This window comes from Pagrus major, chromosome 22 (assembly GCF_040436345.1).
Source record: "Pagrus major chromosome 22, Pma_NU_1.0".
NCBI lineage: Eukaryota > Metazoa > Chordata > Actinopteri > Spariformes > Sparidae > Pagrus > Pagrus major.
The window spans coordinates 8,892,607-8,909,666 of record NC_133236.1 but is presented as its reverse complement, the minus strand read 5'-3'; the positions used below and the strand labels follow the sequence as shown (position 1 = coordinate 8,909,666).

Below are 17,060 nucleotides of genomic sequence, written 5' to 3'. Positions count from 1 at the left end.
GGACACCGAGAGGGAGGACAGACCGGATCGGGCCTGTGGGGCCTCGTTGCCGTGTTGGATTTTTGAGAGAACCCGCTGCAGGACAAAAACAACCAACAGACTTTTCTTTTTCTCTCCGTGCGTAAAGTTCTGGTTCCTTTACGCACACAGGGACTCAAAAGACACTCGGTGGTTTTGAGCAACAAGGCGCAAAAATGTATTTTAGAGCCTGAACCTGTTGAGAATAATGTTATTTTCTCCCTCTGCAAAAATATCTGTGAAGTCTTTTTTGTTATCGACAGCTGCTGGAAACAAAACCACTAAATCTGATCTGAGGGGATTCAGGATGAGGCACGCGGCTATGCTTCCCGGTCATTTCTACGACTAATTAAATTATTGCAGGTTTATATATGGGCTGAAATCTACAGCTACTTTCTCGGTTGGAATTAAACGAATTGAGAACGATTTTCAGTGGATGTGAAGTCATCAAATATTCTTTGTCACCACTGGTTTTTATTTGTTTTCAGTATTGAATAAATGATATTTCCATTTTGGATATTTCGATGTTTTTTTATTGTGCAGCCTGAAGCGAAATCGTGGTTATTTTCAGTGTTTTTTTTAAAATGGAGTTTGGTGCAAAGACAACGATTATAATTTGCAGCAGGCAAGAAGCCGCAAAATGACCAGGAATGTGGATATAAACGGTGGTTTGCGGCGCAGCAGTGACGCGTAATGTACCAGAACCTTCTCCAGAATCTAAATCTCAAATAATAACAAAAAAACATAATTTTTCATTTTGTTAGGAAATCTTGATTCCATTGGACATTTGTCTAAAAAATTAGGTGACTTTTAAAGTGTTTTTGCTTTTAAATTTTAGTGTGAAAACCCCCACATCGTTTCCTCACATAGGAGATTTCTCCCGTAAGACACATACAATCCAACATCAACGTTTTATTTCACTTTTTTTGTTCTGAAACAGTGAAGACTTCGGAGATTTCTCTCAAAAAATAAACACAGCGGACACTTTGTCCTTGACTCACTTGTATTTTACAAGTTTTACAGGCCTTTCATCTTAAAAATCACAAGTTACACATTTTTTTTTAAAGTAGAATAAAAAGAAAAAAATAATTGTACAAGAAGACAATAAAAATGAAAAAACATGACATGTCTCCCCTACAAATAGTCGCCCCCACTAACCCTAAACCCCTGTCCCAAAGTCCAACATCACTTTGAGTTTAATTCCAGTTATACCGGCTGGATGGAGGAGGAGGAGGGTAACTTCTGCCGGAGCTGTAGCCCTGAAACACAAAAACATTACGAAGATTAGATGCATCTACAAAAACAGTTATCCGTGTGTGTGTGTGTGTGTTTGTGTATATATATGTGTGTATATATATATATATATACATATATATATACACAATTTATGTCTAACAGTGACTTAATTTTTTTGAATTATTATTTGTTTTTCACCTTCCCTTGATCTAATCAAATCAGCAGTTTTTATGTCTCAAAAATAAAACAAAAAAAAAATGCATAAAAACTTAAAAAAACAAATCTGGACTTTTTTAAATTTTTATTTCAATTGAAATGTTTCATGTAATGTGTTGGAGAGTTTCAACAACCTTCAGACAACTGACAGGAATTAACACCTTTGTCAAACTGAGCATTTTTTTGAAGATCTTTTATTTTGTCTATTGGAGCATCGTCATTTTAAAAAACGGGTCAGTTTATACAAACTACATCAAAAAGAAATCACTGGAGCTACTTTCTACTGAAGAAGCAGTCCTTATTGTGTGGATCATTCTGGAGCTTCGGCTTTTCTTTGTGTGAAACGAAGAATTGACCGAGAAACTGAGAAAATGTAGAGGAAATTCTTTTTCAATGTTTGTGGGACTGAACGGTTGTTGATTTCAACTGAACATCCGAAGTTTACTGAACATGTTTTCTCAAGTTTAGTTAACTTTAATTTGGTTTCACAATAAAGAAGACTTAACCTAAGTTTGGTTGAATAATAAGTTTAAAGTCTTTTTGTCAACTAAAATATATAAAGGCAGCAGCTGAAACAGCCCAAAATTATAACATCGTTACAGTTTAATTTTATTTAAGTATCTTCACAATCTAAATCTTATTCACTTCACTGGTTTGGGATGAAGGCTGATACCTCAAAAAATTAAATCTGAGAAAACTTGAGATAAATAAAACGATGCTGGACAGATATCAGTGGAGATAAGTGAAAAAGTAAGTTATTTTTGTGTGAACCGACCCTTTAATGCTGCTGGATGACTGAACAGTCTGTTGGTGATTTAAACAGTTTGAATCGAATAAACAAAAACAAAACTGAAATGTTTGAGAGGAAGTTCAGTGTTTAAAATGTAAAATTCAGTTTCCTCAGTAAAGTTTAAATCAAAGCTGAAGAGACACCACTGCACTGTGCATCAGACACAAACAAGCCCAACAAGAGTCAACTCCCATTTTGACTGTTGATCAATCAGAGGACGGTCTGTTGTCTCTTGTGTGCTGATTCAAACGTTCAGCTCAGGGATGTTTGTGTCTCATGAAGGTCAAATGTGGTTCCAAACATCCAGAAATGTTCAAATTCGTCCAGATTTACAGAAACTTAATATTATCAAGACAATGGAGATGAAACAATCAGTCGATTGACAAAAAGAAAATCGCCAAAAATGTTTGATATTTCTGCTGGATAAATGACTCAAACTATTAAATGATTATCAAACATTTTAACAGTTGCAGCTTCTCATATGTGAGGATCTGATGCCCCTCTGTTTTACATCATTGTTCTGTAAACTGAGGATTATTTGGGTTTTAGTCCATGAAAAGTTGTCAGGCATTTTTACATTTTATAGAAATAAATAATTATCATAATCTGAAGAAAGAATTGACAGATAAATCGATAAAAATAATACGCACTGAATCTTCTAAAATACAGTTTAAAACCAAGTTTGCATTAACACATTCATCAGCTGATGCTCTTTGAGAAAACAAAATGACAACTCAAAATGTAAAGACAGGATACAAATTTGACATTGTGGTCAAAAATGCTTCCAGAAAATTGTTTTTTATGCCACCAACAACACAATTACCTGAAAGGAATTTCAATTCTATCAAAACAAGTGGGAAGAAATTTCAACTATGACTTAAAAAAAAATCCGTACCAGCCACACCGAAAATTTAGCTCTTTACAACTTTTATGAATAAGATGACAGAAAATGCAAGTTTAAAAAAATGGAGACAAAAAACATGGCTCGGCCGGTGTCAGACTGAGCGGAGGCGCTGGAGCTTTAAACTATCAAAATGAATGAAAAAACATCCACACACTTGTGAAAAATCTAGATTCTTGCACAGATTTGTGTTTTTGTGCGAATTCTTTTTCAGTCAGGAATTAAAGGTTTAACGTCTGGAACTCTAAAGTCATTTTAAAGAACTTTTCTAGTTTTTCAAATATAACGATCACTAAGACAACACGTCCAGATATTTCAAGTTGAAGAAGAAACTTAAACTCCGCCCCTGGCTCATCACAATAGTTTTAAGGCTCATTTACCTGATGCTGTTGTCCCCGGTTGTCCCTGCGATCGTGCCAGTCTTCTCTCCGCTGATCGTAGCGCTGCTGGTAGCCGCCCGGCCCGGCCCCTCCCCGCCCGCGGCTCGCGTTCTGCTGGTACGATGACTGCTGCGACTGCATTGCCCGGTCCCACCCGTGACCCCCACCTCCGTACTGCTGCTGCTGCCTGGAGATACGAACACATCACATCTGTCAGCCTCTGAAAAAGCCCCATCGAGTGCTCTCCAACAAGGTCTTAAATTAATATTTCCACCCTGTCGGAGCCCAGGTTGTGTTTCTGTCTAAAGTGGACATACAGACCTTGGAAGAAGAGTCACCTGCTCTAAAAACTCATACATCCCTGAGCCCGTTAAAGCAGTTAAAACTCTACAGCACAAAATAAAACTCAGATTTTCCAGTCATCTCAGAGTGAAGAGAAGAAATACATTAACAGGTTAAAACAGGTTAATTCATGCGGACAAGGCCATGATGGAGTTACTGCATGTTGACATAGTCACCTTTAATTAATTTCTGATGAGCTTTTACACTCGTTATCGGCTGGACGGTGTTAACCGGTGTGGATTAAAGGACAAAGAGAAAAAAAAGGTTTTAACAAAACGTCAATGAACTGTTGTAGATGTTGACAGATCACCCAAACATCGTTTTCTGAGCTGTGTTTTTTAAAACCAAAAACGTATCACATCGGCCAATATCCACAACATATACACTGATACTGATATATCTGTGATAGGTCAATATCGGACGATAATATCGACCAACTGATGGATCGGTTGGGCTCTAGTTTGCATCTTAAAAGTTGGTTAGCACTCCGCCAATAAGCATAAAGAAGAAGAATATGGAATATTAAGAAATCCATCTTTGCTCACTACATCTCAGCCTTTTTTACCCTCCAGTGTGAATCAACTACAGTTTAGAAATTTCTTTTTAGAACACAAAAATGTGAAACCATCTGTGTCTTATCGGTATCAGCTATGATATTAATTGTCGATTATTTTCGCAATTAATCAATTCGTTTTTTGGTCTATAAATTTCAGAAAATTGAGAAAAATATCGATCAGTGTTTCCCAAAGCCCAAGAAGATGTCCTCCAATGCCTTGTTTTGTCCACAACCCAAAGATATTCAGTTTTAGTAGGACAGAAACCAGAATATATTCACATTTAAGAAACTAGAACCAGAGATTTTTTACTTTAACCTTTTCTTCAAAAAGAACTCTGAACTGATTAATCCGTTATCAACTTAGGGGACAATAGTTGACAACTGATCGATTAACTGATTTATTGTTGCAACTCTCCTCATAGGGCCAAAATGCTCCTATTTTAAATATCTTCTACTGAGTAATATAAACATGATATCATGTAATAAAAAAATGCTGAATTTAAGTATTTAATGATGTTTAAAAGACACATAAAAAACAGAAGATGAAACAATTACTTGATTGACAGAACACGAAGAACAATCTGCAACTATCTGGATAATTGATTTAAGTACAGAGTGAAAAAGCTCTAATTAATCTCTGGTTGCGGCATCTCTTGTGTAAGAATCTGCTGCTTTTTCCACTGAACATTTGGGCTTTAGGACTGTTGGTCAAAAAAAATCACATTTAAATGTGTCAGCTTGTACTCTATGAAACGTCAGAAAATGGACAAAAATGTCTATCACAGTTTCACAGACTATTAACTGAAAAACCATCTGCAGATTAATTTATTAAGAAATGGTCATTAGTTGCACCTCTAGACAAAGAACTGAGCAAAATTATTATTTAGATTTGGTGGCAAGTTTCGTTTCTTGATTTTACATTAAAATCTGATTGCACTACTTCAGAAGTTTTGATCGATTCACGTTGTTTCATTCCAGCCAGCAGATAAAACGCTGAACTCTCTGGTGGCAGCCTTCAACTCTGACCTCTCTAAACCCCCATCGACATGCGTTTACTGAGAGATTGAGCTCTTAAAGGAGATAAAACAGCCTCTCCTCTCGGATGACTTTGTGTCGATGCACATGAAAGAACAGAGAATGAAATGAACCATATTCACATATGGTTCAGATCGCCCTCAGCCTTGAAATGAGGCGTCCGTGGGACCGAGTGAAGAGTCGGCACGCCACGGCCCTCCAAACCTCAGCCGGACAATGTGTCAAAGCAACAGTGATATTAAAAGTCTCTTCTTTGTAACAATGAGGAAAGAAGAGAGTGAGAGCAGCAGCCCCATCCCTCATTACTGAACCATGTCACACTCTGACCAGCGCCGGACTTAACCGAGCACTGGAATCCATAATCCCCTCTCTCCAAGTTCCTCCTGCATTTCATTTGGTCTGGTCCCGAGTAGTTAAAGAAACTGTTTTCAGTCGCCGCTAATAACTACTGACCTGAGGTGACAGCGAGCCACAATGGGCCTGAAAAAGTTGAACCAGAGAACCTGATTAGGACTTTGGAGAGGTCTGGAGCCAGAATCAATAGCTGGACTGTGCGGCCGCGGCGGAGGGAATGACGCGGCCTCCAACAGCATTAGTGATGCCTCATTAAGTTGCACAAACCTCCTCAAGAGAAATTTGTTTTAGAGCAACGGGGAAAAATCTTAATTCAGCAGCAGCACCACCGGCAAAGCCCCCCGACGGAGGAAGACAGAGCGCTGGTGGAGAAATCAACGAGGGGATTTAGCCGGAGATGAACTACAATAACCACAAACCAGGGCCTTGACATGTTTAATGCACATGAGTTCTACCTGTGAGTCTAAAAAGGAAACAGAGGAGAAAGGAAGAGAAGTTTTCTTGCAAAACAATATTTCTGACTTGGTGTTCTTTCCATAAATGCCTTCGCTGAAAATGTAACAAAGACAAGTCAAAAGCTAAGGTAATTCTCTTATATACACACATACATACACACATACATACATATATATACACACACACACACATACACACACACACACACACATATACACACACACACACACATATATATATATACATACATACACATATACACACATATTTTTATAAGCAAGCACACAAACCGGCCAACTCACCTTGGATACTGGGGCTGCTGGAAGGGGGGAGGCGCTCCCAGCAAACTGTTCTGCCTGGAATCTGCGGAGAACAAAAGACGACATGTTCAGAAGTGGTTCTACTGGGTTAAGTCTGAAGTTTTCGAAGAAGCAGGGAACTCAGTCCTTGAAGATTTATCCTGAATTTGACCAGAGTCTGAATCTTTTTTGTTAACTCAATATGAAACCAGCAGTACAGTGCAGAATGTTCTCAGCTGCTTTACCTCAAAGTTTAACATGTGATTCAGTTTAAATACTAGACAGGAAGGAGAAATATTTCACATTACATCATCTGAATCGAAATTTCTTACAGTTAAACTGCGATGAAACCTGAGAAAATCCTCTAGGCAAAACTGGAAGGATTTGACATGAAACATCAATGCTAATTAACCCAATTCAAGTCGGCTTTAACAAAAAAAAAAGAAAAAAAAGAAAAATACCAACTATTTATTTCTGTCATGGATACAGAACGAATCAGTTGTCATGATAAAATTAATCTCTTTCAAACGTCGAGTCGTGCTGGGCTCTGGGGGTGGAGGGGGTGAGGAGGAGGAGGAGGGGGGGGAGGCAGTCGAGGGAGAGCCGGAGCGCTGCATTTGCATTTTTTGTTCAGAAAATGAAATAAGCATTCAGCCGGCAGCATTGTGGACACCTCAAGTACCCTGGTTCCATCGCTGCAAGCCCTTCACAAAGACACACTTAAAAAAAAAAAAAAAAAAAAGGAGAAAAAAAAAAGAGGAGCTAACGGCTTCTTCCAGATTCACTGTTGCCAAGGCGATGACCAGCTGCGAGCTGCGGACTTGTTTGTTTATAGGGGCAGGCCTGCTGAGTGGTTCAGCTCAGGGTGGGTGAAGGGTGCCATGAAAAGGACCTGGAGACTCACATTTACAAACCTGTCGGTGTAAAAATTCTGATTCGACCGATACAACTTCACCGAGGCTGATACAAGTGGAGATATAACAGTTGGATATTTATTGATCATCAGGCTGTGATTGAAAAATTATAAACACAATAACTTTTCAGCTATTGATGCTATAAGATATCAAAACACCCGCACTAGTCAAATTCAATTTTCTTTTTATTGATTACTCTTTAGAACTGAAACTTTTCGATTAATCAATAAGTCGATCACCAGGGAACTTTCAAGGAAATATTGCAAAAACGATCTAGTTACAGCTTCTCTGACATGAATACTTGCTGGTTTTCTTCATCTTCTATACGCTTGTTTCCAAAAATATTCACAAAAGGAAGTACTAATACTAATCAGCATTTTCTTTCCATTCGCTTAATAGAATATCAGGAGTTTAGTGCATTATGATTAAAAATTGGTAAAGCTAATTTTCCAGGTAGGTGCCATTAAATCTGAGCAGAAGAAGAGGACACAACAAGATGATGTAATTAAAAAAGGTGTTTGTTTCGGTCTCCTCATTGCTTCACATATGTTTGAGGATTTCATCTTAAGGCAGCTTCAGGATTTTATGTGTCAAAGTCAGGTAAACTTTTGAACATGTCATACGAATCACTTCTTTTCTGGTATAATCTTACTTGCACCAGGGAGCTTAGCATAACTACCGTCCAAGCTTCCAGAGATCAACAACTATGTATTTACATGATCCGAAAGATTTATCACCAATAATGTTGCTTGAAATTTAGTTTTAAAACGAAGAACTGAAGGTGATGTGAAATGGAGAAAGGTCTTGGGAAAACTGTCACTGAACGTGTTGACATGAGAAAATTAAATGTGTCCTGACTTGCAGCTTCAATAGATTTACAGGTTTTTTATCAACTTGGGAACCAAAAATTGAATCCGCTAAACATTTCTTTGTGATGCGAGTGACCCGACAGTAACATGGGACTCTTACAATCCCCAGACACACTCATGATATAATCAGGAGTGTACCTGCTCACATTCCCATCAGCCTAAGCTGTACTTCTTGTTTATTGCTAAAAAGTTAATGTTAGCATGCTAATCTAACATGATGAACATTACACTTTGTAAACATCAGCTTGTTAGCACGACTGTAAACTAGTCTTGTTTTTCTCTTAAGGCTCAGTCCTAATAGACACTCTACGTGTTTGAAGTCAACCTTTATTTGTACTGACATTCAAAAATCTTATCTAACTTTTTTGGGCTCCTAGAACACATTTCAAAAATATTTCACTTCTTACGACATAAAAGCTCAAGCATCTGGAGCATCACAACTTGTTTTGGGAAAACTTATTGATCCCATTTCCTAAAAGACTACATTAGTGTCCTACTGTAAGTTTACATTAGAAATTAATTATAAATTGAATATAACAAAACAAAAAAAGGACATTTAAAATGTCACAGCAGGTTTACAGGTATTTGGTCAGAAAGGAACCTCAATCATGTCGCAGGTGTCACGATTTTGATTTTAAATTTAAAGTCAATGAAAGTCTTTGAATTTCAATGATTGAATTCAAAAGGCAGTATAGGCGATCACCCAGGGCAGGTTTGCAAAACTGAACTTTGAAACAAACTGAATTTCTATCTTTTGTTGTTTATTATTGAATCACTGAGGGCTGGTATTTTAGTTTATCTTTGAACTCTATTTAAACTTGTCTAACTCTAACCTGCAAAAAGCCCCAGGATAAAGTCAAAGTGTTGTCTTTTTTAAAGAGTTTGTTTTTATGCCCTGACAACTGTCATTTACATTTTTAATGATATGTTGATCTTGACAAATCCAGATGTGTAACGGCAGAGCTGTCAGTGCTAAATATTCATTTTAAATTGAAAATCAGATCGAATTTTGACCTCAAAATCAGAAGTCAAATCGAATAGTACATTTGGAGAGTCGTGATGACCCTACGCCAACAGGAACAACGGATGTTTATAAAAAGGCCCAGTATCAAATCCACTGAGTATAAAACTCTGGGGCACTAAGAGGAGACGTTTAGGCGTTTTAGACCTCATGAAAGTCATTTAAATGGAAGGAAAACCTAAAATAATGTGTTCATGAGTTGATATCTTAAAAAGGAAAGTTAGGCAGGAAATCTTCCACCAGCTCTCTGCTGGCTGCTGCAAAAAGTAATAAAAAGACACAATTACAAGCCAGCAGGCAGACTGCTGTCAGCACATTATCATTTTGTTTTTGTCATTCAGTTTTCATGTTTGATTATCTCCTCCACCAACAAACTTTAAGTGGACCACCCAGTTGGGCTCCAATTATAACTCTACAACACTCTGGTCTTCTTTTCCTCGTCGCCAGCGATGACTCAAAAGAGAGAATTACAAGTGGACACCTGTCAATCTCCTTAATTAACAATGATCTGAAAGTGTATAGACCTCCAGTCTGCGCCGGACAAAAGCCAACAAAGGATTACGCTTTAAATCCTTAAAACACGCTGTGTCCACTGTATTAATGCAGGGATTACAACTGCGCTAAACAACTAAACGTCTCTCTCCAAGTCTTTTCAATTAGTTCAGCGACTATTTGACTCAGCTCCCTTCCAGCCGGCTCAGGTCTGACAGCAGAAGCAGGACAGTAACTTTTCTGTCCGCTGGACAAAGACACTCCCAAAACGGCATCTGCTGCTTCAACAAGATAAGAACACACAACTCAGATGAACGACAGCTGAGGATGCTACAGTTCAAATCAGAATATTTTCATTGATGTCAACATATCCCAAAAGAGGGACTCTGCATTGTTACTGCACGTTACTGACTGTATGATATCCAACTTCCATTTAGGGCTGCAACTAATGATTAATTGCGTATTTGTTTGGTCTATAAAATGTCACAAAATGTTGATCATCAAATCGATTAAACAGTTATTAGAAATAGTTGGCAACTATTCAATGTATTTTGGCGGGTCTCACTTCTGAAAGGCATTAGTGTTTAATTTGAGCAAGTACTCGGATGATACTTGTAAAAAGTACATTATCTGTACAGGATACACGTTTCAGCCAAGTAAAAGGTGTGTTGAACTGCGTTTCTGATTAAAGAACATTCTCATTGGTTGGCTTCATTTAAGTTCTGACGATAGTTCTCTTACTCTTGTGATCAATAACATTGATCTGAAGGCCAATTCTGAGGCTTTTCTGTAAATAGCTTTCTTGAAAATAAATATAGCAACTTCCGATCAACTAGCATCAATTTCAGGATTAAAAGTACACTTCCAATTAGTCCCGCCCACCTTACATTTAAGTCCCGCCTATTCCGAGTACAAATACAGATAATGGTGTACTTGCTTTTTCGTAATAAAAACAATGTCTAAAAAATTGCCAAATGTTGATTTAAATCAGGAACTGACCAACTAAGAAGGTCAGAAATAATTTTTACTACATTTTGTTTGGTACTCAAAAAGTATTGAGGTACGAAGCCCTTCAAGTCACAAACAGTTTAAAATTTGGTGTGCTACATATTCAACTGGGTTCCACTCGTACATTTTATATCCAAAGAAAACTGTTCATACAATAAATTTGTTATTAAACAATATGATATGAGCACTGATAGAGTCCACTGCTAAACAAGAATACTGAACTATTGTCAAGTCTTCAAATACCTTCTAGTCTATTGGGCTGCAGGATATGGTATAAAAAATAAATAAAAAAATTCGATATCATAATAGCGGTATGATTCACGATCAGTGGGAATGATAATTTTTGCATCACAATGTTCATTTTCACAAAATATAAAATTATCAACATCACAATGTGACATTTGTTGGGGTCTGTACCAAACGAAAATGTTTTCTGACATCCGGAGAACAAGATTAGTAGTTCAGGATGTCTCTGCAGCACTACAGTACTTCATCATAATGCTGTTTGTGGTTTTTCTTTTTTTAGTAAAATGTTTGACAACTTCTGTGATTTGGATATTGCACTTGGCCATACTTCAATGTTGATAATATTTCAGTTAGAAATTAGATTTGAAGAGGTTTCTTTCAAAGTCTGATACATCACTTTAAAGCTGTTGAGCTTAAATCAATGAGGGAGAATAAAACTCAAACACAAGCAAAATTGAAGCTTCCGTGAATGAAATTCTTTTGAGAAGAAATGACAAAAATCTGCGGGACTGCTCCGAACACTCTGCTTTAAGCAGCCCAACAGTAAATATGATGTTTTATGAGACATATGAGGTTTGAGAGGACATTTGTTATCATGGCAACATGTTTTCTGTGACTCCTTGTCATTGAAGTTGGTCTACCAGCCTGAGCAGCTATTATGTGCAGTTGTTATTCTCAAGTGGTTAGGGAGGCTGGAGGCTTATCAGCCACTGTGGCCGCTGGATGAAACCGTTACTTTGCTGCCCTGGTTAAAATTTGGTGTCACTGTGTGTCAAGACAATAATAGCCACCAGCAGAGACTCCCCGGCTGGTTATTAAACTCCAGCTGGCACGGCTGCAGTGCACAAAGCACAGCAGCATGTTTCAGAGGCAGCGTGTTGACACATCACCGCAGGAGGTAGCAGCGCCGTCAAAGGGGGAAGTTAACTTTGGTTTCAACCCTCTTCACAGCGCATCACACACCCAATCAAACGGGATCCTCCCGGATGCTTTTATCAGAGGGGGCCACTGTGTCCAGCACAGCCACTCGACAGTCTCATTACCGGACCAGGTCTCCCACAACGCTAATCAGCCACCAACCCCCCCAAAACCACAAAAGCCCGGAGGAGCAAAGCCTGTAGTGATTATTGGCCGAGCAGAGGATTGGCCCTGAGAAAGTGTTAGCCGGACAAAAGCAAGCTTCTGGCCTCCTGCTGAAGGATAAGGATACTTGTCTGGATAATCACATTCCTAGGGATGCCAATATTATCGTTGGCCCAGGTTAAGTTAACTTTTTACCTTCAATGTTCGACAGAAAGTAGAAAAATCCCTGAGTAAATTGTGGTATTGAAAAAGACAAATTCTTCTTCTTCTATTCTAGACCAAAATTGAACATGTGACCATCATAGTTCAAAGAAAAGTCAAAGGTTTAGACAAAAATGAGCAGAATTCTAAAATAATATCATTGCTTCCTTCAATAATGGCATTTAGGCACCATATACCTAATAGATAATAAACCTGATATGATAAAAATCAGATGGAGAAAAGGCACAATTAACATTTACAAAGATTTATATTAAAGTAATTTCTTTAAACGATGATGGAAAAAATACAGAGTGAGTCAGATTTAAAAATAAGGACGTCCTGGTCCGCTAATTGGCAAGTTTAACATTAAGAACGAGCGGCAGAGGCCAGCAGAAGTGCCGCCGCAATCCGGAGGAGCCGAAACCCCCCATTTGCATCAAGTGCCACCAGAATAGCTGCAACTCCCCCGCACGCTATCAGTGGGCAGATGAGATTATTCATCTACTTGCAAATTGGCACATCAAAGTCAAACTGGAGAAGAGCTGGCAAAGGACCGCGGGGCCGAGGCCGGGACGAGCGCAGAGCATGATTAGGAGCTGGGAGAGAGATTCTGCCTCCATGTGTGACGAGCCGCTCAACCATCCCTCACGTGGTGAACAAAGAGCCGTATAAATATAGACCAATAATATTTATGTATTAAACAGCTGTGCATACAAAGTGTCCAACAGGGGAATAACGGTGGAATAATGGTATCTGTTGGTGTACCTGTCGAATGGATTTCCATTTTAGGCATTTAGATGATGCAGTTTGTTTAAAACGCTCTATACTGAGAGTGGAGATGCTGCGGTGCTCGTAAACTAGTAGCGTAGTTTGTAGGAGCTGATGTCAGGTTGATTCAGTAGTTTTCCTGCTTCAGAGTTTATAAAACTTGTTTAGAGGGAGTTATAGAGACATGAATCTGCACATGATCTTTGTTTCAAACAAGAGATATGAACATGAGGAGGGATGTCCCCATCAAGGTTTGATGAAGTGTTGATTAAATATGACACATTGAAATAACCGCTACAGCTACTCTGAGAACCAGCCAGTTACTGCTCCCACAACTGGCTGGCTGCAGATATACACACCATTGTTGGGATAAAGCAGCGCTTGCAAAATGTTCACACAATTGTCGCTAGTAAAGCCACTTCTAATCGAGAATATGTCGAAAAGAAAGTTGCAAATTAGTGAAGAGGCGCAGGTGAAAAATAAGGAGAATCCTTGAAAACTCTGAAATTCGGTGAAATCATGGGATTCTTGTGCACTGATAGGCTTAGCTGGACAGCCAACCAGATTGATTTCTCTCACCAACAGTCTCCGCCGCCAATTCTACATATTCGACCCACCAAAAGGCACCAACAAGGGCCGACTAGTGCCAATGGTGCGTGACACACAGCAAAAACTAGGGCTGCCGAGATGCTTACCGAAGATGTGTCACTTTGCTATGACCTGCTGCCAGCGACGTTTGTCATATCACAGTCAAAAGAGATGCTCAGCTCCGGCTAAAACCGAATGATTTCACACTAATCTTTGCTAATGTTAATTAGAGTTGGGCTTTAGTGAATACGTGTACATTATTTTGCGCTACAACACCAAAAGGACGAGTAGAGTTCGCAAAAGATCAGACTTTGATTGGCTTCATTTTAAATGATCCTTTAAATCTGCCCTGATGCAGCTCTTAGGATCGTCTCGGCCTGTCTCTAAAGTAAAGTTTCAGTAACCGACACATATTTCCCCAGTGTTTGCCAATTGTTATTTTTGCTCATTTACTTCACACGCTTATATTAAATTAGCTTGTTAAGTATCACTAACCACGTCATTTCTTTTTTTTCTTGTTTTTTTGCTTAACTATGTCCAAAAGCCTCATTCAAAAAAAGTCTAAAACTTTCCTAAATAGTACAGTTTGTATTATTGTATTTTAGCAACCATTTATCCATCAATCTCTCTTCATTTTATTTTCTGTTGTATGTGCATCAGCCGTTTATGCAACAAAAGCCTGTGAACTTGATGACCAGGACCACAGGGAGTGTAAAAGCAACAAATCAGAATCCACCTTTTATAAAAAAATTACCATTCTTCACAAGCAAAAACACTCAGAATAACTCATGAACACTTGCTTCACAGTGACCCGTCTTTTCATGAAGAGTAGAATGACGTTTTGAAGGAGAAGAAAATTTGCTCCAAAAGAAAATATTAGCTGATCTTTAAGCGGAGTGTGGTACAATAAGTCGGGGTGTAATAATAGAGAACAAACTGCATTGTCCAACACAAGGCTACGGCTGTGAATCCATCCTCACCCACTTCATGATGTTCATTCATGCAGTAGTTTGACAAGGTCTATTTACTTTTTACAAAACTTTGAACAAAGGCTATTGTTTAAATGTTGTAAACTGATAAGACTCTTTCTTTACCAACATGGCTAATTTACTTCATTATATCCATATATGATAAAATGATCCGTCTATTGTAGATTAACTAACACCTTTCAGGATGTGTGTGTGTGTGTGTGTGTGTGTGTGTGTGTGTGTGTGTGTGTGTGTCTTACGTTGATAAGACTGTTGGCCTCCGCTGTGTTGAGGACGGTAGTTTCCTTGTTGGTAGTTGCCTGGTGGTGGGGCGTTGCTGTACTGTCCTCGGCCACGGTTTCTGTTCTGACTGTGACTGAAAGAAGAGAACAAGTTTGACTGTAAGAATGTAAATCAGAACAACACACTGTGACAGAAAAGACTATAAATCTGTCTTCATTCACCCTCTGAGGCTTCTTTTAGGCTTAGCAGCACCAGGGCCAGATTGACCATTAAAGAACAAACAAACAAGGAAAGTTATCCAATGGCAACTATTTTAACTTTTGTAGCAACAATTTTGAGGTAAACTATATAAATATGTTCATGATAGACAGAAATCTACCAGGAATGTGAACTGTCACCGCAACCCACGGCCAGATAACGCCGTGTAGTAAAAGTTGATCTTGGTTCACCAACAGAGTCATTTTGAGCATTTCAAGAGACATTTTTTGGAAGAGCCCAGACACACCAAACCATCTAGAAATAGCGACATCTAAGGTCAAAAGGCTGCACTTGAACACAACCAAAAAAACTATAGCTGACACCTAGCTCGTACTTTCTTTATTGTAAAGAAATTATAGGAAATTAAACGTGTTTATAACTGAATTAGCGGAGCTGTTTATGCGGGGATCGAGACAAGCGTGTCATTGACTGCACACAATTCAAGCAGGTAGCCCAGTTGGGTTGGAAATGCAAATCCCTGCCATGCCGAGTCAAACCGAGTAGAGTCAGGCTGGATGTTGTATATGGAAAAAACGCATCTATTCTAGGAAAACTGGAGGACTCAGGACAACAGATATGCAAGCTTAATTTTACACTGCTTTTAGTAATATAGCCACTTCCAATCAAAAGTATGTCTGACAAAAAGCTGTCAGCTGAAAAGAGTCCAACAAGGGCCGAATAGTGCCAAGGGTACGGCACACACCTAAAAAACTAGAGCAACAGCCTATCAACGAGGGCCTGACATTGGTGTGTCAGGCCCTAAACTTCTGGGTTTTCAGTCCAAATGGTGAGAAAGTCCTGAGAAACTGATATGAGCCAATGGATTGACATTTAAAGCCAGATATTCGCTATAGTGATGGCACTGTATTTAGGACATTTTTATACCTTTAAAAAGATTCTGAGAGCCTGGAATTAATACAGTGGTTCAGATCTTACAAGTGATGTAACTTTTCTTCAGCTACTTACACTAAAAGGGTTTCAAAGTTATTGATGATCGAATCATGATCACATTTCTGTTGATAATACAGCTTGACATAAGAGGGCTGTGACTCAGCAGGTCGAGCAAGTCGTCCACTGATGGCAGCTCTTAATGACAAATGAATAAATAATGAAGTATAAAACATTAATGTCATTTTTTTTTTCTTTTCAGAAAGGAATCATATCACCTCCATCATATCAGGGGTGAACAACACTGACTGGACTTAGCACAAATCTTCGTCTCCACTGAACAGTAGACGATTTGAAATCAAAGCAACAAAAAAGATCTTTTTCCTGCTCCAATCCTCTGAGCACCTGCCTGTTTGGCCCCATCGAGGCACATTACCGCCTGAATTACTGAATTAACGACTCAGTTTAGGAGGAAAAAGAAAAAAAAAAATTGGAATACATTGTGTTTCTTCAAATCCGTGCATAATTAATTCTCAAACACGCGACAGTCAGACCGAGCCAGATGTTCAATTATTCACATTTCCTTAATGATAATATCAATGTGTGGAGGAGAGAGCTTAGATCATAATCAAGGATGGCTGGTTAATGGGGACCGTTAGGGGGGACACAAACATTTAAACACATTTTCTATTTTAAAATACTGTACTCCTCTCCCAAATCTGAATACTGAGTCACTGCAGAATCAGCAGTCATTGTTTAACACTCCTCACTATAAATTATATCATCATACCATGAATGATGGTTTAGAAGCAGCTGTGTGATCAGATTTAGATGTTTCTTTCTGGTTATTAAGCTGCATACAAACATGAACTGTGTGACAGGATTTTTCAAACTACTGTGTTTATTAGGGTGGATTTCATTAGACTTATA

General features: G+C 38.6%; 1 protein-coding gene across 1 annotated transcript in view; it reads right to left on the bottom strand.

Moving 5' to 3' along the window:
• Positions 1-910: 910 nt before the first annotated feature.
• xrn2 (5'-3' exoribonuclease 2) overlaps positions 911-17,060 on the bottom strand; it is a 43,309-nt gene continuing 27,159 nt past the window's right edge. Inside the window, exons 28-31 of the mRNA XM_073492875.1 lie at positions 15,002-15,117; positions 6,587-6,647; positions 3,542-3,728; positions 911-1,277 (exon numbers count right to left, since the gene is read on the bottom strand). Of these exons, the coding sequence (XP_073348976.1) occupies positions 1,215-1,277; positions 3,542-3,728; positions 6,587-6,647; positions 15,002-15,117 (427 nt within the window). The 3' untranslated portion in view covers positions 911-1,214. The remainder of the gene's footprint in view (positions 1,278-3,541; positions 3,729-6,586; positions 6,648-15,001; positions 15,118-17,060) is intronic.